This window comes from Aethina tumida, chromosome 2 (genome assembly GCF_024364675.1).
Source record: "Aethina tumida isolate Nest 87 chromosome 2, icAetTumi1.1, whole genome shotgun sequence".
In the NCBI taxonomy this organism is placed as follows: domain Eukaryota; kingdom Metazoa; phylum Arthropoda; class Insecta; order Coleoptera; family Nitidulidae; genus Aethina; species Aethina tumida.
In genome coordinates, this window is record NC_065436.1 from 2,626,740 (window position 1) to 2,654,657 (window position 27,918).

The following is a 27,918-nucleotide window of genomic DNA, read 5'->3' on the forward strand; positions in this document are numbered from 1 at the left end:
ATATATCACTAAAATGTCTTAAAATAAATTTAATTTCGAATAAATTTAATTTAGGACATGAGGATTTTTAGAGGAACATTAATAGAATAGAAAAATTGTTGATTGACCATGATATATCAAATAACAAATACCAAAACATACATATCACAAATATGACTTAAAATAAATTTAATTTCGAATAAGTTTAATTGAGGATATGAGGCTTTTTAGAAGAATATTGAGAGAATAGAAGACTTATTGATTGACCTTGATATATCAATTGACAAATATCAAGACGTACATATCACGAAATATATCGTCTTAAAATAAGTTTAATTTCGAATAAGTTTAATTTAGGATATGAGACTTTTTAGAGGAATATTGAGAAAATAGAGGAGTTCTTGATTGACCTTGATATATCAGTTGACAAATATAAAAACATATATATCACGAAAATGTCTTAAAATAAATTTTATTAAATATAATTTTGGATATAAATATTTTTAGAGGACTGGTTTATATGTTAATAAATAAATAGTAAAGCATAAATATCATCAAAATATCTTAAATAAATGTAATTTTGAATATAAAATGATAATTTTGTGACGAAAAATTCTTGAATCTTGATATAATTACTCATTGATTATTATTAAAATATAAATATCACTAAAATATCTTCAAATTTAATTATGATTTCGTATAATTTAGGTATATGCAAATTTTTAGGGAAATATTAAGAGAATATAAAAATTCTCGATTGGGTTAGATATGTTAATTGATCAATAGTAAAGCATAAATATCATCAAAATATCTTAAATAAATCTAATTTTGAATATAAAATGATTATTTTATGACGAAAAATTCTTGAATCTTGATGTAATTATTAATTGATTACTATTAAAATATAATTATCACCAAAATATCTTTAAATTTAATTATGATTTCGTATAATTTAGTTATATGAGTATTTTTAAGGGAATATTAAGGGAATATAAAAATAAATAACTTAAATATATTTAATTTTGAATATAATATAATAATTTTATGACAAAAAATTCCTGAATCTTAATATAATTATTAATTAATTACTATTAAAATATAAATATCACCAAAATATTTTTAAATTTAATTATGATTTCGTATAATTTAGATATGTCAGGATTTTTAGAGGAATATTAAGGGAATATAAATATTCTCGACTGGTTTAGATATGTTAATAGATAAATAGTAAAGTATAAATATCATCAAAATATCTTAAATAAATTTAATTTTGAATATAATATGATAACTTTATGACGAAAAATTCTTGAATCTTGATGTAATAATTAATTGAGTACTATTAAAATATAAATATCACCAAAATATCTTTAAAATTAATTATGATTTCGTATAATTTAGGTATGTGAGGATTTTTAAAGGAATATTAAGGGAATATAAATATTCTCGACTGATTTAGATGTGATAATAGATAAATAGTAAGGCATAAATATCACCAAAATATCTTAAAAATATTTAATTTTGAATATAATATAATAATTTTATGATGAAAATTTTTTAAATCTAGATATAATAATTAATTGATTACTATTAAAATATAAATATCACCAAAATATCTTTAAATTTAATTATGATTTCGTATAATTTAGGTTTCTGAGGATTTTTAGGGGAATAAAAATTCTTGGTTAGTTTAAATATGTTAATAGATAAATAGTAAAGCATAAATATTAACAAAATATTTTAAATAAATGTAATTATGAATATAATATGATAATTTTAAGACAGAAAATACTTGAATTTTGATATAATTATTAATTGATTACTATTAAAATATAAATATCATCAAAATATCTATAAATTTAATGATGATTTCGTATAATTTAAGTACATGAGGATTTTTAGGGGAATATTAATAATATATAGATAAATAGTAAAGCATAAATATCATTAAAATATCTTGAATAAATTTAATTTTGAATATAATAAAATATCATGGCGAAAAATTCTTAAATCTTAAATATCACGAAAATATCATTTTAAAATCAATTCAATTTTGACTTAGGATAATTTAGGACATTTGATAATTGTCACTTGACAACCACCAAGGATACGTACAAAGCTAACATCCGTCATTATTAATCAAAAGACAATTATTGCCGAATATGCAAATCCCCGCTGCAACCACCCACCGACGCGCCCCGCCAAAATCGCGAACATCACCCCGGGTCGATCCACCGTGCGCCGCGTCCCCCTCCCGCCCAAACCGCCGACCAGGAACCCCCTCGAGCGGAGGCGGCGCCGGCGCAGTCCGCGGCCACCTCTATGCCCACCGTGCGGCCCGCTTCGCCGACGCACTGTTCGAACCGCGGCCGCCGCGTCCGAACCACACTCCGACCCACTCCGGTGCACGTCGCCGTCCCGCGAGAGCCAGACCAAGTGTCCGCCGGTGTGTTCGAGTGCTCCGCCACCGGGCTGTGTCCGTTTCCGTTGCCGCTTCCGCTGGACAGCCGCCGCCGACGACAGGTACGACCAGCCGACCGGTTTTTGCAGGTCCTGCGTACGCAACCGCGGCCCGGGGCCCCCCCGGGTTTTGTTTTGGGTTTCGGGGCCGCCGGCACCGATGCGGGATGGGATTTCGCGAATGTTTATGTTCATGCACGATGGATGGATAAATGGGGGGCTGCGGGACCGGTGAGATGGATTTTAAAAATTGCGCTTGTGAATTTTAATTGGTGCGCAGTCGACGGCGCTTGTTTGGCAACAACACACGGTGTAAATATTTACGGTGCATGTGCCGCAGAAATATTTGGCCCCCCGTCTGGTGGTTGCGTTCTTTTCTGATAACATGAGCTAAACACGATTCCTAATTGGATTGTCATCACTTAATTAATTATATTAATACATTAGGAAACGTCAGAATGATTATGGTACTATTTAAGATAGGGTAAACAATTTCATTCAATTACTACATTCTTATAATATTTGTAGGCAATTACAAAATGTTTTACTTTATTTTATTACCTTTATTACTAAGGAAATTCCAGTGGGAGATTTATGGAGATTAAGATAGGGTAATCAAAAATAATTTTGAGGTATTTCATTAAAACTTTATCAAAATAATAGACATGTCTAAAGTAATAAGTCAAATTCAGATTAATTCTTCATTATTTTATTACTGTTTAAGAAAATTAGAGAAGAATTAGAATTAGAGGGGTAAGGCAATTAAAAATGTTATTTAATTAATTTTATTCTATTCTATTAAATAATACTCATTTAAAAAGGTGATTAAAACAATAAATCACATTCAAAATGATCTGTCAGTATTTACTTTAGGTAATTACTTTGTAAGAATTTATAAAACAAATCAGGAATATAATTAGAAAGTTTAAGATAGGGTAACTGAAAAAGTTTTAGTCGCTTAATTTAATATTTTTGAGTCATTCCATAAAAAACAGGTAACAAATAGTAAGTAACTAAACTAATAAGTCAAATTCAAATTAATCTTTCAACATTTATATTATTTTATTACTTTTTAAGAACATTTCAGAAGAGAATTAGAGAGTTTAAGAGAAGGAAATGAGAAAACGTTGTTCATTTATTTGTATAAAATTGAGATATTCCATTAAAAAATAATCAATAAAGAAGTGACTAAAATAATAAGTCAATTTTAAATTGATTCGCCATTGGTTACTTTAGATAAATACTATAAGATTTATAAAACATATTCAGGAGTATAATTAGAAAGTTTAAGATAGGGTAACTGAAAAAGTTTTAGTCCTACTAAGTGACTAAACTAATAAGTCAAATTCAAATTAATCCTTCAATATTTTCATGATATTATTACTTTATAAGAACATTTCAGATGAGAATTAGAGAGTTTAAAGGAAGGAGATTAAAAAATGTTGTTTGTATAATTGTATAAAATTGGGATATTCCATTAAAAAATAATCAATCAAGAAATGACAAAAATAATAAGTCAATATTAAATTAATTCGCCATTGGTTACTTTAGATAAATACTTAAAAGATTTATAAAACAAATTCAGAAGTATAATTAGAAAGTTTAAGATAGGGTAGTTGAACAATTTTTATTCGTGTAATTTAATATTTTTGAGTCATTCCATATAAAAAACAGGTAGTTAAAAATATATTTAAATATCACACTAAATAACTAAACTAATAAGTCGAATTCAAATTACTCCTTCAATATTTTCACTATTTTATTACTTTATACGAATATTTCATAAGAGAATTAGAGAGTCTAAGAGAAGGAAATTATAAAATGTTGTTCATTTAATTGTATATAATTGGGATATTCCATTAAAAAATAATCAATCAAGAAGTGACTAAAATAATAAGTCAATTTCAAATTGATTCGCCATTGGTTACTTTAGTTAAATATTTTATAAGGTTTATAAAATATATTCAGGAGTATAATTAGAAAGTTTAAGATAGGGTAACTGAAAAAGTTTTAGTCCTACTAAGTGACTAAACTAATAAGTCAAATTCAAATTAATCCTTCAATATTTTCATGATATTATTACTTTATAAGAACATTTCAGATGAGAATTAGAGAGGAAGGAGATTAAAAAATGTTGTTCATATAATTGTATAAAATTGGGATATTCCATTAAAAAATAATCAATCAAGAAATGACAAAAATAATAAGTCAATATTAAATTAATTCGCCATTGGTTACTTTAGATAAATACTTAAAAGATTTATAAAATAAATTCAGAAGTATAATTAGAAAGTTTAAGATAAGGTAATTGAAAAATTTTTAGTCGTGTAATTTAATATTTTTGAGTCATTCCATATAAAAAACAGATAGTTAAAAATATATTTAAATATCACACTAAGTAACTAAACTAATAAGTCGAATTCAAATTACTCCTTCAATATTTTCATTATCTTATTACTTTATACGAATATATTTCATAAGAGAATTAGAGAGTCTAAGAGAAGGAACTTAAAAAATGTTGTTCATTTAATTGTATAAAATTGGGATATTCCATTAAAAAATAATCAATCAAGAAGTGACTAAAATAATAAGTCAATTTCAAATTGATTCTCTATTGGTTACTTTAGATAAATACTTTATAAGATTAATAAAACAAATTCTGCAATATAATTAGAAAGTTTAAGATAGGGTAATTGAACAATTTTTAGTCGTGTAATTTAATATTTTTGAGTCATTCCATATAAAAAACAGGTAGTTAAAAATATATTTAAATATCACACTAACTAAACTAATAAGTCGAATTCAAATTACTCCTTCAATATTTTCATTATTTTATTACTTTATAAGAACATTTCAGAAGAGAATTAGACAGTTTAAGAGAAAGAAATTAAAAAAATAATGTAATTTAATTTATAAAATTGGGATATTCCATTAAAAATTAATCAGTTAAGAAGTGACTAAAATAAGTCAATTTATAATAATAAAAATTAGGAAGGAAATTAGGGAGAGATTAGATTATTAAAAAAGACAACCAGTTAAATTAAATTATTTATTTAACCACTTATGACTAAATTAATAAGTTCAAATCTAAATTGATCCTTCAATATCTCCATTATATTATTACTTCAGTATCAGTAAAGACTTTATTATAATTTAATAAGAAAATTTCAGGAAATAATTAAAGAGTTTAATATAGGCTAATTAAGAAATTTTTATTCTTATTGGTTTTACATTTTTCAGGCATTTAATTAAAAAACAATTTTAGACGTTAAATTGCTTAAATAATAAGTCACTTTAAAATTGAAAAATTAAATGTATTACTTTATAAGGAAAAACCAGGAAGTTAATTATGGAATTTGAAATGGGGTAATTAAAAAATCTTATTCAATTAATTTTATATTCCATTAAAAAACGGTCACTCAATATATATTTTTATATAATAAATGATAATTAAATAATTATATACAGTCTTAAGCAAATTTACATACATATGTACTGTTATATTGTATAATAATTTATAAAAATTAACAGTATTTAATTGATTTTTGTCAATTGATTTAAAACATTTCTTTGATTTAATGTATTCATCAGATGTAAATTAGTATGAAGATGAGCTTTTGTGCATTTTAATAAGTTTACAGTGCTATTTGGCAAACAGTACATTATGTAAATTCTATCCATATTTTAACATCGCATGTTTGGCTTTCAGTTGTAGTTTTTCCGGTCAACAGCTTATTTTAGGAAAATTATAAAATGCTGGACGACCTCCATAAAATATTATATAATATTATTATGACTAAACTGTGTTAAAAAATTATCAAATGAGTATAAAACAAACTGATAAAACTGTTTTATATCTTTTTATTTAATTATTCCACATTCCCAAACATAATGTGGATTAAGATTTCAAAGGATGATAAGAATAATAATGGAATGTGACCCTGCCATATCCACACATACTTTCGTGCACGTACAAAAAAAATTCCCAACACAAAACAGCACCAGTTAAATTAACAGTAGGAACGTACAAAATGGTACGATTGTTGTTTGTGGTCAACATGTAAATAAATCCAAGAAAACAGCTGCCGGATTGATGCGGAACGTCAACCTACCTGGGAAGATTGATAAACTGCTACTAAAAATAAACGCGACAGTACGAGATACCGACGTTTATGTTGTTGGTTTTTATGGACGTGCTGTAGTTCAACGTTTCCTGGGGATTCCTTCAGTTGGTTGGCATTTTATCTAACATAAGTAACTTGTTGGGTATGAAATTTGAGTCATTAGCTCTGTCAAAATGTGACTCACCCATTTAAATAATAAAACTACAGTACTACTTAAGTACATCTTTAAATTTTTGATATCAGCACATTAGAAACTTCCTCTAAATCAGGTATCTTTATTTATTTACTTATGACTTTTATCAGAACTTAGTTCAATTAGCTTGTAACTTAAAAATTGGAATTGATAGACGAAATCTGATGAAATTTTTGGAATCAGCTCATTAAAAACTTCCTCTAAAACAGTTATCTTTATTTATTTACTTATGACAGTTATCAAAACTTAGTTCAATTAGCCTGTAACTAAAAAATTGGTGCTGGTGGATAAAATTTGATGGAATATTTGGAATTAGCACATTAAAAACTTCCTCTAAATCAGTTATCTTTATTTATTTACTTATGACTTTTATCAGAACTTAGTTTAATTAGCCTGTAACTCAAAAATTAGAGCTGATAGATGAAATCTGAAGGAATTTTTGGAACAAGCACATTAAAAACTTCCTCTAAATCAGTTATCTTTGTTTATTTACTTATGACTTTTATCAGAACTTAGTTCAATTAGCCAGTAACACAAAATTTAGAGCTGATAGACGAAATCTGAAGGAATTTTTGGAACAAGCACATTAAAAACTTCCTCTAAATCAGTTATCTTTATTTATTTACGAATGACATTTATCAGAACTTAGTTCAATTAACTTGTAACTTAAAAATTAGAACTCATAGACGAAATCTGAAGTAATTTTTGGAATGAGCACATTAAAAACTTCCTCTAAATCAGTTACATTTGTTTATTTACTTATGTCTTTTATCAGAACTTGGTTTAATTAACCTGTAACTCAAAAATTAGAGCTGGTAGATGAAATCTGATACAATTTTTGGAATCAGCACATAAAAAACTTCCTCTAAATCAGTTATCTTTATTTATTTACTTATGACATTAATTAAAACTTGATTTAATTAGTCTATAACTAAAAATTAGAACTGATAGATGAAATCTGATTTTATTTTTAGAATCAACACATTAAAAACTTCCTCTAAATCAGTTATTATTCCAATTTGTCTGTCATTAAAAGGAGTTGTCGTTTTATTAGGACATTTTGTTATGGTAGTTTCAATTGAGTGTGTAGATGTTATTGTTAATAAGCATTGTAAATTAATTTTGAGAAGCATCACAAGTTTTTAGTGATTTTAGCAATATTTAGACCTTGATGTTCCATGTTAATTATTATTTTCCTCTTCTCTGGAGAGCAATGGTCCTTTCTTTCTCACTCACTGAAAGTGAATTTATTGAATAAAATAAATACATACACCAAACATGAATACATTTTTAAGATCTGTAAAAAGCAAGAAAATGTATAGAATATTTTTTATTATGACAGGACAAAGAAGAATTAAATCCTTCTTTGAAATATCTTAAGAATGTTGGATTTTAAATTTCTTTGGCAACCACTGTACATTAGTAATGGCAATAAATATTGCAACACTTAGGTGTGAAAATAAACAGTAAATTCACAGTTTATTTTACCCAAAAATCGTCAAAAATAAATACACAAACGTTATCAAATAAGATAAGTACCTTTCCAAGGAAATACTTCGACGAAATTATAAAAATTAGCCACCAATATCAATTTGTTTAAACATAAATGTTAACACAAAAACGAAGTTGATTAAAAACATTTACAAAAGCTCAAAATATAATCTTTTAAGTGCGCAAATTCAATTATAAAAGCTGCTTCGCAAAATAAAATCCAATTAGTCTTATTTATCTCTTTAAATTGAATTAGCCGATTTATTGTGAATTGCATCCATCTGACCGGGTTTATTTGGTTAAGTAAAGGCAAAACCAATTTGCATACTGACAATTATGCGGCGATAACAAATTGAAAACGTTAATTAAAAGTAACCTATTTTGTGTGTCATTACTGGGTAGGTAATCATTAACCGAATATGCTTTTTCTGATTTTGTTACATATTTTAACCGGTTGTGCAACGCGAAAATTGCATAAAAACTCGATTTGTTTATGAAATTTCTTATCGGGGAAAATTTGAATAAGCGTTTCATACACGAAATTTACTATTTATAGTTCATTCACGTTTCTGTTGACCCAGTTTATGTGCATACTGTTAATTGTCACGAATGAAAATCGATATTTTACTCTTGTAACTTGATACTTACAATCAATAGTGTTATTTTAATGTTACATTAATTTTTTATAGTTCTTATCGAGTACATAAAATTGCTTTCAGTGACACCCTGTACAAATATTTGCAATTTTTTCGTACAACGAATGATTGATAACAGAGGCAGACATCCATTTTGGTGCTGATTTTGCCTTAATAACTTTTAGTGGAGAATCCAGCTTCATTATTTCTACTGTCTTCATTGATAGTTAAAAAATACATCAAATATCACTTAAAAATGTATTTTTATACGATTTTCTAGCTTGGAGTTTACTGGGACAGTATGGATGAAATTTTTAGAATTAGCACATTAAAAACTTCCTCTAAATCAGTTATATTTATTTATTTACTTAAGACTTTCATCAGAAATTAGTTAAATTTGACTATAACTCAAGAATTAGAGGTAACAGACGAAATCTGATGGAATTTTTGGAATTAGCACAATAAAAACTTCCTCTAAATTACTTATCTTTATTTATTTACTTATGACTTTTATCTGAACTTAGTTCAATTAGCCTGTAACTCAAAAATTAGAGATGGCAGATGAAATGTGACTGAATTTTTGGAATAAGCACATTAAAAACTTCCTCTAAATCAGTTACCTTTATTTATTTACTTATGACTTTCATCAGAACTTAGTTTAATTAGCCTGTAAATCAAAAATTAGAGCTGATAGACGAAATCTGACAGAATTTTTGGAATAAGCACATTAAAATTTCCTCTAAATCAGTTATCTTTATTTATTTACTTATGACTTTTATCAGAACTTGGTTTAATTAGCCTGTAACTCAAAAATTAGAGCTGCTAGACGAAATCTACAGGAATTTTTGTAACAAGCACATTAAAAACTTCCTCTAAATCAGTTATCTTTATTTATTTACTTATGATTTTTATCAGAACTTAGTTCAATTAGCTTGTAACTCAAAAATTAGAGCTGATAGACGAAATCTAAAGGAATTTTTGGAACAAGCACAATAAAAACTTCCTCTAAATCAGTTATCTTTATTTATTTACTTGAGACTTTTATCAGAACTTAGTTTAATTAGCCTGTAACTCAAAAATTAGAGGTGATAGTCGAAATCTAAATGAATTTTTGGAACAAGCACAATAAAAACTTCCTCTAAATCAGTTATCTTTATTTATTTATTTAAGATTTTTATTAGAACTTAGCTCAATTAACCTGTAACTCAGAAACAAGAGCTGATAAAAGAAATCTGACACCATTTTTGGGATCAACACATTAAAGACCTCCCATATCAGTTCAAATTTCATTTCGTTGTCTTGTTTAACTCCATTAATATCGTCCTTGTACAAACAACTTGAAAAACTAAAACGCCGTCGAAAGAACAGAGATTGCAGAGGAAACAATTCCCAACGAAAGCCCCGCTAATTTAAATGTTTGCGCTCGAATACGCCCATGGGTGCACCGGCGTCCTGCATATAAAGACCTGACACACCCTCCCCCGTTCATCCACCTATTCCCCCGTTCGGTGCCCCAAAATATCAATAGTCAACCTCCGCAGACGGTTGTCAGCCTTCGAAGTCGACTGTGTCTAATTATTATCGACGGGCGATACCGGGGGGGAAGCCCCCGTCTCGGTTTCACGCCTCCGTGGACGTTACCCGAAGAGGAATTCAATTTGGTCCGGAAGACTCTCCGGATAGTTTTAAAATTAAACAAGAATATAGTCAGAGGGACTTGTTCTGGACGTGTTTATTCAATCAGTTAAAGTAATTGCACATTTTCGTGCACCAAATTGATTCAAAAGGCCATTTTCTAATATCCCAAGGTCGCACCACATGAAACAGTCCCATTCCCATTTATTGGTTTAATTAAATAGACCATGGCAAATTTAATAATCCGTCTCGATCCACCTGAATCCGTTCTTTAATTGTTAACACATTTAGTTGGTGCTGAGAGAGGAAATAAGATGTGTTATGGATGGCTGCCCTAATTTAGGATTATGGTGTGGTCAAATGTCTGTACACAAAAAGTTGGAAAGTACATAAAACTAGTTTGGTGAAAGAAAAACTATTACTAACACAATGCATCAGATAATTGAAACGTTGTAACAATATCTCTATAAATGTAACAGTCTTAATTAGTTTTCTTATGGCTGTTACTCTGAAATCTTATCAATTTCACACACACATTAAGTCTATTAAATGTTGATGTTGGAAAAAATAATTATACTCAGTTTTAATTATATGGGGATCCCCCAGGTTTTTATACAGGCCTTCAACCACAAAACACAGTCGTTTTAATTTAATTATTTATTATTATCGACTTACCATATGCATCACTGTTTTGAGAGGGTTATGTATTGATTATTAGTTATTGTTTGTGTTTGTTATTGAACCCCATCTTCTGTTGAGGAAAAGTAATTTAAAATTTTATATTTCAGATTTTTTAGGTTGGTACTGTGATAATTATATACAGTTTCCTGCAATACTTAAATTAAATAAATATCTTTATTTCTTCACTCCTGTTGTTGTAAAGGTTGAAGTGATCATCAGTTTAAAGTTTGTTGTAGAAAAGTAATTTAAAATTTTATATTTAACATCGTTAAAACTTACTAATAAATACCACACACAACGTTTTTAGGTTAAGTTGTAGGTCAGGATATTTATACAGTTTTCTATACTATCCAAAATCATTTTGTAATATTGTAAAAAATTCAAATAATTTACTTTTAATTGCTCATTTATTAAAAATTCCTTTTGTGAATGTTTAATGTCCCATAGACTGTACCAGAGAAGGAGCTGAATGTGTTCTATTCTACATCATTAATGTGTAAACCTCTTTAAGTTGGTAGTGTAAAAAATTTCTTCTGTGAATGTCTAATATTACAAAAACTGTTCAAGAAAAGTAATATTTAAAGAATGTTTTATAGTTTACATCATTAATGGGTAATAATAAATGTTATGAACAATTTTTTAACTTGGTAGTGTAAGATAGGATGATGTTTATACAATTTTCTACAATATTCTGAGGCACTGCAGTTTCTAACAAGTAATAAGACACTCTGAAAAATATTAATAGTATGTTTTTAATAGCTCATTTTTTAAAAATTCCTTCTGTGAATGTCTAATGTTTCACAGACTGTCTCAGAGAAATAATATTTAAAAAATATTTTACAATTAATATCATTAAAGTATAATAATAAATGTTATGAACAACGTTTTAAGTTGGTAGTGTAAAACAGGATGATATTTATACAGTTTTCTCCAATATTCTGAGGCACTGCTGTTTCTAATAAATAATAAGACACAAAAAATCCGTTTTTTGAATGATTAATGTTTGATAGATTGTCTCAAAGACGTAATATTTAAATAATTTAGAAGAAGTTTAGAGTATTGAGCTTCCCAGTGTGCCATCGTTTAATATTTTGTTTGCGTCAGCAGACAAGCGAGTAACTGGGGTCGAATTCAATGCTTATTTTGTCCCAGTAGATTATGGCACGTGTGACAGCTTTTGGGGGTTACACTGAAAGCCCTCCTTTCATTCACATCACACACTTACAAATGCGACCGACATCCAGTCTGAATAATGGACATAATTTATTATTTTTTGTTATTGTTTTTAATGCATGACCTCAGACAACATCTCAGTATTCAATAAATTTTTATTAAAGGTTTTTGTTTTGTGTTATCTTCACCAGTTGGTGCATTGATCAAACAAGTTGGGAGTAATAAAAATCGTGGGTGTGTGACTGATCGTCGATTAGTTTTACTTTACCAATTATTGCAGTTAATGTTTCAGTTCCCACATATTGTTCCGTACGTCAATAAATTTTCATATAAATTGGGTCGATTGTAAGAATTCGTTATGGTCTGGTTAATTACCAACAGTCAATACCATTCAGGATGCATTTTTCAACCTTTGGGCCGCATCCGCCTCAACCGATGCTTTCTCTGCACATGTACTAACGTTTGTTTTTAATTGCAGGTGCCAAAACGGCAATAGGAAAAACCGAAAACACATAACCCGGGCGCTCTCCGTTATTAAACGCGTGTTTAACAAGTGGCAGAGTGCTATGTTGCTAGTGATGCTGTAGTGATCCTCCGGAACCCGCTGAGTCGCCATGTTGTCGTACATGCTGCCGGTGGACGAGAAACCGCCCCCGGGCCCCGGCAAGAACCACTTGCAGCTGGCCCTGGGCGGCGAGCATCACGTGGTCAACGGCAGGGCGACGTCGACGCCCATGAGCAAGGACACGAGCGTCAGCAGTTTCGCCAGTGATGCCACCACGGCGACAGCGAGTCACAGCTCCATGACGCCCACCAGCACCAGCACCGACAAGGGCAAGCCCAAGTTGATGGTGAATGGGAAACATCCTCTTAAAAGGTAAATATAACTAACAGTAACTAACTAAATGTGTGGAGGAGCTTATTCCATTACAAATTGGCTGGTCCATTCTGGATATGATATTACAGTTTGATGTTGAGTTAAATTTTTAACTCCAAATATCAAGTGGTCACACTCTTCACCTGTTTTCTTTATAATTTGTCTTAAAATATTTGATTACCTATAAATAAATGAACAAGCCCAACTTGAGGTTCAATGGTAAATATCCTTTTAAAAAGTAAAGGTTTGAGACAAGACTCCTACTTAAGGAGGAAGGACGAATAATTCTTCCTTTAACTAACAATAAATGTGTGGAGGAGCTTATTCCATTTCAAATTGGCTAGTCCATTCTGGACATGATTTTACAGTTTGATGTTGAATTAAAAATGTGGCCAAATATCAAGTGGTCACACTCTCCACATGTTTTCTTTATAATTTGTCTTAAAATATGTGATTACCTATAAATAAATGAACAAGCCCAACTTGAGGGTCAATGGGAAACATCCTTTTAAAAGGTAAACGTTTGAGAGAAGACTCCTACTTAAGGAGGAAGGACTAATAATTCTTTCTTTAACTAACAATAAATGTGTGGAGGAGCTTATTTAATTTCAAATTGGCTGGTCCATTCTGGACATGATTTTACAGTTTGATGTTGAATTAAAAATGTGGCCAAATATCAAGTGGTCACACTCTCCACATGTTTTCTTTATAATTTGTCTTAAAATATGTGATTACCTATAAATAAATGAACAAGCCCAACTTGAGGGTCAATGGGAAACATCCTTTTAAAAGGTAAACGTTTGGGACAAGACTTCTACTTAAGGAGGAAGGACGAATAATTCTTCCTTTAACTAACAATAAATGTGTGGAGGAGCTTATTTAATTTCAAATTGGCTGGTCCATTCTGGACATGATTTTACAGTTTGATGTTGAATTAAAAATGTGGCCAAATATCAAGTGGTCACACTCTCCACATGTTTTCTTTATAATTTGTCTTAAAATATGTGATTACCTATAAATAAATGAACAAGCCCAACTTGAGTTTCAATGGGAAACATCCTTTTAAAGGTAAAGGTTTGAGACAAGACTCTTTCTTAAGGAGGAAGGACGAATAATTCTTCCTTTAACTAACAATAAATGTGTGGAGGAGCTTATTTCATTTGAAATTGGCTGGTCCATTCTGGACATGATTTTACAGTTTGACGTTGAGTTAAACATGTGGCCAAATATCAAGTGGTCACACTCTTCACCTGTTTTCTTTATAATTTGTCTTAAAATATTTAATTACCTATAAATAAATGGACAAGCCCAACTTGAGGGTCAATGGGAAACATCCTTTTAAACGGTAAAGGATTGGAACAAAGGAGAAAGGACGAATAATTCTTCCTTTAACTAACAATAAATGTGTAGAGAAGAGAATATCTTTTGACACGTGGATAAAAATTTCAATTGTTTTTTATAGTTCACCTTAACACATTTATATGTAAATGAACAACTGTGTCAACTTTTATCTCCATTATAAAATCTGCTTGAGCTCAGCACTTAGTGTTAGGGGGTCAAGCCTACTCCACGTAGATGTCAATGGGTCAGGAATTTTATTGATGACAGTATCCATTATTTAATAATTATCTAATGCCTTGTATGCGTCACGAGACCTTGTCTCTAACCGGAATAAATATCTTTTATATGCAAATGTCCATTGGTAAAAATATTTTGCAATTACCATTTTCAAGTGGGCTCATACTGGTATGCATCACACTCTTTTACTAAATAAATCAAGATAACGGAATTGTGTGTTAATCCTTGTTTTGTTCCAATTTTTTCGAGGTTTCCAGGTGGAATTTATAACTAATTTTAAGCCCCTGAGGGTCAGACAGGAAGGCACAAAGGAAACTCCAAAACTGGCCTGTGTACGTGCCTAAATTTCACTAATATTTATCCCTCGTGGACAATACAATATGCCTATCGGCACGAATTGATTAATTGTTTGTATTCTGGGTTTGTTCAATCAGCAGGACACCACTTGTATGAAGAGAGAATTAATGTTCCCACAACATAAACGTTTTAATGAGGAGTCATTTCTTCATTTGAAGCTGTAAATAGTGTTTAACCATCAACATAAAGCTAAAATCCAACCATCAATATTATTGACCTTTGTAAAATAAATAAATAAACATTTCTTGTTCACCTGACGTAATAAATTTGAATAAAACAGTGTCCCATACCTTCATCCAGACACGTTTAAATTTAGTCAAACCAACTCCGGTAGGCGGAGACCTCTAAAAGTGCCACTCAAAGATTTATCTTGTCGTCAAATGAACTACGTCCTACTATGTATTTCATTAGGTGTTTAAAATTACCATAACACGCATATTTTGTCCACAGTCTGGGTAAATATAAATACCCATTACGTAATTTTAGGAGGAAATCTTGTGATCTCGGAATGTGCCATTTACTCTGCGATATCTTTTTAATTAAACCAAATAAATTTACACCATGGTCGTACTAAGTGTGACTCACTGAAGTTACGTAATTAAAAAATTGTAAACCAGAAATTTCCCATGTTAGCATAGAAATAAATAAACCTTCAAGTTTTATTCAAAGTTCCACTAAATGAGCATTATTATTATTGTAAACCTTTTTTTAGACTTCAAGTTCCAATAACCCGGTTTTAATGTCTGTTTATTTACATGACTGAATATTTATGAGAGTGATTCAATGTTTTTTTTTATACAGGAAGGTTTTCTAATTGGTCCACTCCTCCACATGTTTTACACCCTTCGTTTTTTTATTAATTAGGTTTATGGTCAGGAAAAGGGGGACAAACAAAAACATTTATTTTAGTGTTTAGGCTGTCAATTTTTATAAATCTTGTTTGGTTTAAATTTCACAGTCATGTCTGCATTAACAGTTAATTTATTTTTGTTAACTTTTTTCAATATGTTTTTAATTGTAGTTAAATATAAATTTGTTGGAAGTTGGCACCTTCTCAGGTTTGATGTAAATGTGTAGAAAAATTATTTAGCTCATCTATCCAATTTAAAATGATTTATTCAATATGATCATGGCTTCATATTTTAATAATATAATTTAATATATTAGATTTTTTATCAATATTTTAGTTTTGGTTTATCTAGAACTTCATAAATATAAAACTAAGTCAAGACTAATATTTTTTTCATCTCATTAAGTGCCCAAATTTTGACTTAATTCATCTATAATTTCATAAATATAAGACTAAGTTAAATAAATCTAAACTTATTTATAATTGAGCATTTTCTTTGTTTTTTTAAATGCCCAATTTTTGACTTGATGAGATTGTTTGCCATTGAAAGCCATTCAATAATGTAAACTTTATTCTAACTGTAATGACAAATATTCTGTTGAAAAAAATTTAATTTGCGAATTATGTAACTGAAAATTTATCCCATGTGAACAAATCTTGAGACTTCCCATTCAAAAATTAATTGTTGTGGATAAAATAACATAATTATTCATGATAATTAAATTATTATAAAACAATTTACAGAAATATACATAATGACTGTAACCTTGTGTCTGGCAATAATTTCAAAATAGTGAAGAAGTCAAACACCTCCGTACACATAATTGCAAGGATACAAAAACCTTTCATGTCATAAATTATTAGTCATTGTTTCATTAAGATATCCGCAAAATGATGCGAGACACCTGAACAACGGATGTATCATATTTATAGCACTGGAACAGAGATGATTTCTGTCAGAGGATGCAGATTTAATGCTCATTAATAATTGGTTAATTTCTAATTACACTGTAAATTATATTGTTGTATTGTCATGTCGGGAATTTATTTTATCTTCCTTTAAATTGAAAATAAGGTGTGAGATGAAATCTTCAACACAATTGCCAACTTATCGACTTATTACTATATGGAAAATATTTCAATTATATCGTCAGACACCAAAAATGAATTAAACACTAATTACAAACAACAACGATAACAAATCACCCTAATTAACCCACCAAATAATCAGTGTTTGTTTAATAAACAAAATGATAAATTTAAACGTTCGATTGTAAATTTGCGAAGGTCGCAACAGCACTAAAAAATAAATGCAGTCAAATTTTAAAATAGATCCATTTTATTGCGGTCGTTACGGTTCCTTTAACGCTTCCGACCAAAACGCAGGTTTACGGACGCATACATATTTTTTATTTTATTTTTTGAATTATGTGTGTCTGGTGGCAGTTGGCAGAGGTTCATGGAATTCCTCATTTGACGCCGTTAAAATCGTTTATATTTGCGGTGTTTCTGTCAATGTTTAACGATCGACTAAATTCCTGGTTGGACGTGGTGGAATTGGTCTCATTGAAAGTCACAAGATTTTCCTTGTTGTGGTTGTAAAATAAAGGCTTGTAGGGCTTATTGGACCCAATAAAGTAGTCAAATTTAGACTGAAGTACCTCATTCCATGACCATTCAATCGTTATTGAAGTTGACTTCATTTCTTTCCTCATCCCAAAGCTTCCCCATCCCATCTTTGAAGAAGACATCCCAATGTAAGAAGCATAAACTGGAGACGGTAAGGGAGAAGTCCTCATTATTGAAGATGACCTCATTCCATTCTACATACCAAAGTTACCGTTCTTTACACTATACCAATTTTGAGGAAGATGTCCCAATATAAAAAGAAGCACAAACTGGGGAAAGTAAGGAAAAAGTCCTCATCATTGAAGATAACCTCATTCCATTCTACATATCAAAGTTATCGTTCTCTAGACTATACCAATTTTGAGGAAGGTGTCCCAATATAAAAGGAAGCACAAACTGGGGAATGTAAGGAAGAAGTCCTCATCATTGAAGATGACCTCATTTCAGTCTACATACCAAAATTATCGTTCTTTACACTATACCAATTTTGAGGAAGATGTCCCAATATAAAAAGAAGCACAAACTGGGGAAAGTAAGGAAAAAGTCCTCATCATTGAAGATAACCTCATTCCATTCTACATATCAAAGTTATCGTTCTCTAGACTATACCAATTTTGAGGAAGGTGTCCCAATATAAAAGGAAGCACAAACTGGGGAATGTAAGGAGGAAGTCCTCATCATTGAAGATGACCTCATTTCAGTCTACATACCAAAATTATCGTTCTTTACATTATACCAATTTTGAGGAAGATGTCCCAATATAAAAAGAAGCACAAACTGGGGAAAGTAAGGAAAAAGTCCTCATCATTGAAGATAACCTCATTCCATTCTACATATCAAAGTTATCGTTCTCTAGACTATACCAATTTTGAGGAAGGTGTCCCAATATAAAAGGAAGCACAAACTGGGGAATGTAAGGAAGAAGTCCTCATCATTGAAGATGACCTCATTTCAGTCTACATACCAAAATTATCGTTCTTTACACTATACCAATTTTGAGGAAGATGTCCCAATATAAAAAGAAGCACAAACTGGGGAAAGTAAGGAAAAAGTCCTCATCATTGAAGATAACCTCATTCCATTCTACATATCAAAGTTATCGTTCTCTAGACTATACCAATTTTGAGGAAGGTGTCCCAATATAAAAGGAAGCACAAACTGGGGAATGTAAGGAAGAAGTCCTCATCATTGAAGATGACCTCATTTCAGTCTACATACCAAAATTATCGTTCTTTACACTATACCAATTTTGAGGAAGATGTCCCAATATAAAAAAGCACAAACTGGGGAAAGTAAGGAAGAAGTCCTCATCATTGAAGATGACCTCATTCCATTCAACATACCAAAGTTACCATTCTCTACATTATACCAATTTTGAGGAAGGTGTCCCAATATAAAAATAAGCACAAACTGGAGAATGTAAGGAAGAAGTCCTCATCATTGAAGATGACCTCATAACTACACCGTACCAATCTTTGAAGATGTCCTATAGTAAGAAACCTTCCTTCTTGTTTTGTTGTTATCTGTGTCACTTAGTTCTTGACTTGAATTAGTTTAATTGTGAAAACGAATTTCCAAATAATTATTGCAATCAACTTCTTTACTTATAGATTCTACACAAATTGCCTACGGTATAAAATTAACACTTTCCAATAAATTAACTTTTCTTCGTCCAAATCAACCACTATTTCTAACGATAAACTTTTTCTTGTAGGCGATTAGCAATTATTTATATCCAAACAGCACAAAAGAATAACAACAGCTGGAATCTAACACTGTACATGAACAGCAATAAATAATAATAAAACTGGTAAACGTGAACGTCAGTAAATATACATGTGTCGTCTCCATATCGTCTTTAATTGGGTTAAAAAAAAAAACTAAAAACAAACAAGTGCATGTGTTTAATTTGGACCGGAATATCGGACGGCGTCGAGATGCGGAAGTTAGTGCGTATGATGGACTAATTAAAACCGACCGGGCCTGCTGTAATTTTGTGCGTTATGAACGGTTTCGTGTGAATTTATCGTTTTAGTTTTATTTAAATGGGTCAGGATGTGTGGGTTCTTGGCCAGAATTTGTGCATATGTAAAGAATGTAAAGATTATAAAGAATGTAAAAATTATAAAGAATGTAAATATTATAAAGAATGTAGAGAATGTAAAGAATGTAGAAAATATAAACAATGTAGACAATTGTAAACAAGGTATACAAATGTAAATAATGTAGACAAATGTAAACAATGCAGGCAAATGTAGACAAATGTAAACAATGTAGACAAATGTAAATAATGTAGACAAATGTAGACAAACGTAAACAATGTAGACAAATGTCAACAATGTAGGCAAATGTCAACAATATAGACAAATGTCAACAATGTAGACAACTGTCAACAATGTAGACAAATATCAACAATGTAGACAAATATCAACAATGTAGACAAATGTATATTATAAAATATATAAAATGTAAATAATATAAGCAATGTAAACATATAAGTAATGTAAACAATGTAGACAAAGTAAACAATGTAAAAAATGTAGACAATGTAAACATTTTAAAAAATGTATTAAATTGATGATCCGCACGTTTGCATATTCGCGGGCACGTTGACTAACAAGTAACAGTTTCAGCAGCGTGCCAGCGTCCTTTATAAATTGCCAACTTTGCGGAAGTTCCTTACCCCGTCGTAAATTACGTACGGGCATTAGCATATCTTCGTTGGACGTCGGCCGTGGGCCAGCGATGAACATTCGACGCAACGTAAAAAAACTGATCGACAATTAATTTGAATAATTCATCTGTAATTGCGGTGTTTGCGTTTGGTCACCGGACCCAGATTACTGCAATTAAACTATTAACCGGGATCTCTGTTGCGGAGGAAGCGTTTAATTCGGTCGTCGGATGAATAAGCTACCAGTTATGTTGTATCAGTGTGTCGTGCATAATCATAATGCTGTCGTGGTTTTTTCTAGAGACAAATTGGCTTTGGAACCTAAGCACTGTAAACAGGTGTCATTATCTTTATCCCGATTACTGAGATCCAAAGTTACGAGGAAAGTCCTCAGATAATCATATTAATTTAAGATGTTATTTATATTAAATTCCATACAACCTCTTTAGGTTGTATCAATTTACGTAGACTAACTAGTTTGATGTACCTTGATTTAAATTGTTTGTATTTTAATTAACTTAATTCTAATAATGGTCCTTCTATTGCTACATTGTTACATTTGTCTACATTGTCTACGTTGTTTACATTTTATATATTTTATAATTTTATACATTTTATAATTTATACATTAATTACATTGTTTAAATTTGTCTACATTATTTATATTTGTCTATATTGTTTACATTTGTCTACATTATCTATGTTGTCAACTTTGTCTACATTATCTACGTTGTTTATATTTTATAATTTTATACATTTTTATAATTATATTTATACGTTTTATAATTTATACATTATTTCCATTGTTTACATTTGTCTACATTGTCTACGTTGTTTACGTTTTATATATTTTAATATTTTATGCATTTTATAATTTATATGTCTATATTGTTTACATTTGTCTACATTATCTATGTTGTCAACATTGTCTACATTATCTATTGTTTACATTTGTCTACATTATCTATGTTGTCAACATTGTCTACATTATCTACGTTGTTTACATTTTATATATTTTATAATTTTATACATTTTATATTTTATACAATAATTACATTGTTTACATTTACCTACATTGTCTACATTGTTTACATTTGTCCACATTGTCTACGTTGTTTACATTTTATAATTTTGTACACTTTATAATCTTATACATTTTATACTTTATACATTTTATAATCTTATACATTTTATAATTTTATACATTTTATAATTTACATATTAATTACATTGTTTACATTGTTTACATTATCTACATTGTTTATATTGTACATAATATACATATATACATAATCTTCTACATTTTATAATTTTATACATTTTATAATTTACACATTAATTATATTGTTTACATTATCTACATTGTTTATATTGTTTACATTGTCTACATTGTTTACATTTGTCCACATTGTCTACGTTGTTTACATTTTATAATTTTATACATTTTTATAATTTTGTACATTTTATAATCTTATACATTTTATACTTTATACATTTTATAATCTTATACATTTTATACTTTATACATTTTATAATCTTATACATTTTATACTTCATACATTAATTACATTGTTTACATTGTTTACATTATCTACATTGTTTATATTATTTACATTGTCTACATTGTCTGCATTGTTTATATTGTCTACATTGTTTACATAATTTACAATGTTTACATTGTCTACATTCGTCATATTCTTTACCTAATTATATATTTGAACATTCTTTCTTCATGAAGAAAGAAGAAAGAAGAAAATTAACTTCTAAGGGATTTGGTTAATCCAATAGTTGAGGAATCCAAATAAAATATCATATCGCAGAACACACATGTGCCTGTTCGAGTTTCCCGTTACTTTTCCGATTATTTATATAATTATTCGCTTCGGAGCGTGTAAGTCACGTGTGCCGTTTCCGATTATTTTTTTACCGTCGTAACATTACAAATTATGCATGTTAATGTTGCGCCTTTAAAAGCGAAACTTTAATCAGTGTAATTTATTCGTGAGCACCGTCTGCCTTATGAGGCACCGTAGTTGCATCGAAAACGATGCTTTTTTTTCCATCGACCGTTGGACTAATTGGTTCGCCTTTGTTTCAGGTAATGCACACCATTCCGTCCGAATAAGGTAAAGAGCACATTTCATTCGAAAAGAGTCTGAAGAACCTTCTAAAGATTTACCAAACCATTTAAGATTCTACAAATCATCTAAGTAATCCAGATAATCTTCAAAAGAATTTAAAGAATCTATAGAATCTGGAAAATCATCTAAAGAATTTAAAGCACCATCTAAAAAATCTAAAAAAATTGAAGAATCTTCTAAAGAATTTAAAAAATTTTTTAAAGAATCTAAAGTATCCAAATATTCTATATAAACATATAAAGAATCTAAATTATCCAAAGAATTCAAAGAAACTAAGGAATCTTCTAAAGAATCTACAAAATCATTTAAAAAATTTAGAGAATCGTCTAAAGAATATAGAGAATCATCTAAAGAATATAGAAAATGATCTAAAGAATCATCTAAATAATTTGAAGAATCATCTAAGAAATCTAAATCATGTCAAGTATTTAAAGAATCATCTGAATAATCTGAAGAATCATCTAAAAAATCAAAAGAATCATCATAGGAATATAAAGAATCATCTAAATAATCTATAGAATCTGGAAAATCATCTAAAAAATTTAAAGAGTCATTGAAGAATCTTCTAAAGAATTTAAAAAATTATTTAAAGAATCTAAAGCATCCTATTCTATTCTATAGAAATAAATAAAGAATCTAAATTATCTAAAGAATTCAAAGAAACTAAGAAATCTTCTAAAGAATCTACAAAATCATTTAAAAAATTTAGAGAATCGTCTAAAGAATATAGAGAATCTTCTAAAGAATATAGAAAATGATCTAAAGAATCATCTAAATAATTTGAAGAATCATCAAAGAAATCTAAATCATGTCAAGTATTTAAAGAATCATCTGAATAATCTGAAGAATCATCTAAAAAATCAAAAAAATCATCATAGGAATATAAAGAATCATCTAAATAATCTGAAAAATCATCTAAAGAATCTAAAGCATGTCAAGTATTTAAAGAATCATCTAAATAATCTGAAGAATTATCTAAGGAATCTAAATCATGTCAAGTACTTAAAGAATCATCTGAATAATCTGAAGAATCATCTAAAAAATTAAAAGAATCATCATAGGAATATAAAGAATCATCTAAAGAATCTACAAATCCTTTAAAAAATTTAGAGAATCGTCTAATGAATATAGGGAATCATCTAAATAATCTAAAGAATCTATAGAATCATCTAAAAAATATAGAAAATAATCTAAAGAATCATATAAATAATTTGAAGAATCATCTAAGGAGTCTAAATCATGTCAAATATTTAAAGAATCATCTGAATAATCTGAAGAATCATTTAAAAAATCAAAAGAATCATCATAGGAATATAAAGAATCATCTAAAGAATCTAGAAAATCATTTAAAAAATTTAGAGAATCGTCTAAAGAGTATAGAGAATCATCTAAATAATCTAAAGAATCTAGAGAATCATCTAAAGAATATAGAAAATGATCTAAAGAATCGTCTAAATAATCTGAAAAATCATCTAAAGAATGTAAATCATGTCAAGTATTTAAAGAATCATCTGAATAATCTGAAGAATCATATAAAAATCAAAAGAATCATCTAAAGAATCTACAAAATTATTTAAAAAATTTAGAGAATCTTCTAAAGAATACAGAGAATCATCTAAATAATCTAAAGAATCTAGAGAATCATCTAAAGAATATAGAAAATAATCTAAAGAATCATCTAAATAATCTGAAGAATCATCTAAAGAATCTAAATCATGTCAAGTATTTAAAGAATTATCTGAATAATCTGAGGAATTATCTAAAAAATCAAAAGAATCATCACAGGAATATAAAGAGTCATCTAAAGAATCTACAAAATCATTTAAAAAATTTAGAGAATCGTCTAAAGAATATTGAGAAACATCTAAATAATCTAAAGAATCTATAGAATCATCTAAAAAATCTAAATTGTGTTGTGAATCCAAAGAATCTAAGGAAACTGCGAAATCATCGAAAGAAGGTAAAGAGCCCATTTCATTCCCCCCTGAGATTCCCATCATCGCATCGCAACAACCTCGACACAGTCGATGACAGAGGCGCCGAATTCAAAAACCCGAATCTAATAATAATGTTCTTGGAATGCGTGGATGGATGCAAACTTGCACAGGCCCACCACAATAAACGATTCCCGCTATGCCACCGAAGATTTACGGGTTCAAATCACCGGTGCCAATGCGGATTCGTAACTCGTGGCCCACGGCCCGATGTTTGGCATGCCACCACAACACACTTACGGCACATAAATTAATCACGGCCCGGTCGGAAGCTGCCGGAGATGAGACGATTCGCGGTGCGGACGTGTGCCGAGTCGCTGCCCGTAAATTACAATTAGACGGTGAGGTGCACGGTTAATTGGGACCTGAAGTCGGTTTGTGCGTTCGTTTTTACTTCAGTCGGACGTATGTGAAGAAGATGGGCAATTGGCATGTTTCACTTCAAATTTACCGGTCGAAGCTGGTCGTGGTTTAATATTTTACGGAATTCCATGAACTACAGTCAGATATAAAATCAGAATTGTGAAAGGAATCTTAATGATTTGATGCCGAAGAATCTACAGAAGCTAAACCATGTAAAGAATCCAAATAATCATCTACAGAATCGAAAGAATCTTCTAAAGAATCTAAAAATTGCAAAGAATCCAAATAATCTTCTACAGAATCTTAAGAATTATCTAAAGAATCATTTGAAGAATCTAAAATATCTAAGGAATCAGTTAATGAATATAAAATGTCTAAAAAATGTAAAGAATCTATAAAAACATCTAAAGAATCTGAAGAATCAACTAAAGAATCTACAGCATCTAAAGAATCATCTTCAGAATCTAAAAAATCATCTAAATTATCTAATAAATCCAAATAAAATACTCCAAAGGACCTTCTAAAGAATCTACAAATCTAGAGAATCTTCTAAATAATTTAAAGAATCTATTGAATCTGGAAAATCATCTAAATAATCTAAAGAATCATCTAAAAAATCTAAAGAATTAACTAAAGAATCTGAGGAATTATCTAAAGAATCTAAATCATATCAAATATCTAAAGAATCATATGAATAATCAAAAGAATCATCTACAAAATCACAAGAATTATCAAATGAATCTAAAGAATTATGTAAAGAGTTTATAGAATCATCTAAAAAATTTAAATTATTAATTTAAAGACTTCAAAGAATCTAAACAATCTAAAGAATCATCTAAAGAACTTACAAAATTATCTAAATTATCTAAAAAATCTAGAGAATCATCTAAAAAATCTAAATTATCTATTGAATCCAAAGAAACTATAGAATCTTCTAAAGAATCTACAAAATCATCAAAAAATCTAGAGAATCATCTAAAGAATCTGAAGACCAATCTAAAGAATCTAAATCATGTTAAGTATCTAAAGAATCATCTGAATAATCTAAAGAATCGTCAACACAATCTGAAGAATCATCTAAAAAATCATAAGAATCATCTAAAGAATCTAAAGAATCATCTAAAGAATTTAAAAAATCTAAATTATCTAAAGAATCTACAAAATCATCTAAAGAATCTAGAGAATCATCTAAACAATCTAGAGAATCATCTAAAGAAACTAAAGAATTTGAAGAATCATCTAAAGAATCTGAAGAATCGTCTAAAAAATCTAAATCATGTCAAGTATGTAAAGAATCACCTACATAATCTAAAGAATCATCTAAAAAGTCATAAGAATTATCTAAAGAATCTAGAGAATCATCTAAAGGAACTAAAGAATCTGAAGAATCATCTAAAGAATCTGAAGAATCGTCTAAAGAATCTAACTCATGTCAAGTATCTAAAGAATCATTTACATAATCTAAAGAATCATCTAAAAAATCATAAGAATCATCTAAAGAATTTAAAAAATATAAATTATCTAAAGAATCTACAAAATCATCTAAAGAAACTAAAGAATATGAAGAATTGTCTAAAGAATCTAAATCATGTCAAGTATCTAAAGAATCATCTGATAATCTAAAGAATCATCTAAAAATCATAAGAATCATCTAAAGAAACCAAAAAAATCATCTAAAGAATTTAACAAATGTAAATGTTCTAAAGAATTTACAAAATCATCTAAAGAATCTAGAGAATCATCTAAAGAATCTGGAGAATCATCTAAAGAAACTAAAGAATCTGAAGAATCGTCTAAAGAATCTAAAACATGTCAAGTATCTAAAGAATCATCTACATAATCTAAAGAATCATCTAAAAAATCATAAGAATCATCTAAAGAATCTAAAGAATCATCTAAAGAATTTAAAAAATCTAAATTATCTAAAGAATCTACAAAATCATCTAAAGAATGTAGAGAATCATCTATAGAATCTAGAGAATCATCTAAAGAATCTAGAGAATCATCTAAAGAAACTAAAGAATCTGAAGAATCATCTAAAGAATCTGAAGAATCGTCTAAAGAATCTAAAACATGTCAAATATCTAAAGAATCATCTACATAATCTAAAGAATCATCTAAAGAATCTCCAAAATCATCTAAAAAATCTAGAGAATCATCTAACAAATCTAAATTATCTAAAGAAGCTACAAAACCATCTAAAGAATCTGAAGAATTATCAAAGAATCTAAATCATGTCAAGTATCTAAAGTATAATCTGAATAAACTAAAGAATCGTCTACACAATCTAAAGAATATATGCTATACACTCTTTGGATGATTCTGTAGATTCTTTTGATGATTATTTAGATACTTTTTAAATTTAGGTGGTTCTTAAGATGTTTTAGATGGTTGTTTCGAATCTTCAGATTCTTTGGATGATTCATTAGATTCTTTAAAGTTTTTAGATCCTTTAGGTGATTCTTTAAATCCTTTACATGATAATTTAGGTTCTTTAGACTTTTTAAAAGATTCTTTAGATCTTTTAAATGATTTAAATTCAATTTTCATTTATCTTTGTTTAAAGTGAATACCAATTGTGAGAACAGCATTCACGAATGGAAAAGATAATTCCAAGTGCACAGTTATTCAAGTTTTATGCCCCAGCATTTCTGCAACAGTTTCCCGTCGACTAATGATCCATTATGGACTATTTATTTCCATAAAAAAATCGCCTTCGATATCGCCGCTAATTGAGAGAGGAATTTTCTTATCGACCGGCTCGACTGTTTAATGGAATTATGGCAGAGCGTTAATTGCATTATCTGTTATATGACGGAGCAAATTGAATTAAACGACCGTTTGACACACGGCACCGACCAATAAAAATAATTGCCGTACGAGAAGAAATAAATTTAGATCGATGCGACGGCGTAGTACCACTTCGGTACAGCAGATCGAATCCGTAACGATGGGACCGCGGCATATGGCTTCGTGGGGTTTATCAACCGCGCTGGATGCACGCACAGACGAATGGGCCCGTTCGTGAATTCCAAGTTATTGTGATTCGAAAATAGAACGAGATCCGTGGAAGTAATAACAATGAGG

General features: G+C 29.4%; 1 protein-coding gene across 1 annotated transcript in view; it reads left to right on the forward strand.

Moving 5' to 3' along the window:
- The first annotated feature begins 2,332 nt into the window (after positions 1 to 2,332).
- LOC109605759 (uncharacterized) overlaps positions 2,333 to 27,918 on the forward strand; it is a 134,247-nt gene continuing 108,661 nt past the window's right edge. Inside the window, exons 1-2 of the mRNA XM_049962595.1 lie at positions 2,333 to 2,499; positions 12,847 to 13,245. Coding sequence (XP_049818552.1) covers positions 12,983 to 13,245 — 263 coding nt within the window. The 5' untranslated portion in view covers positions 2,333 to 2,499; positions 12,847 to 12,982. The remainder of the gene's footprint in view (positions 2,500 to 12,846; positions 13,246 to 27,918) is intronic.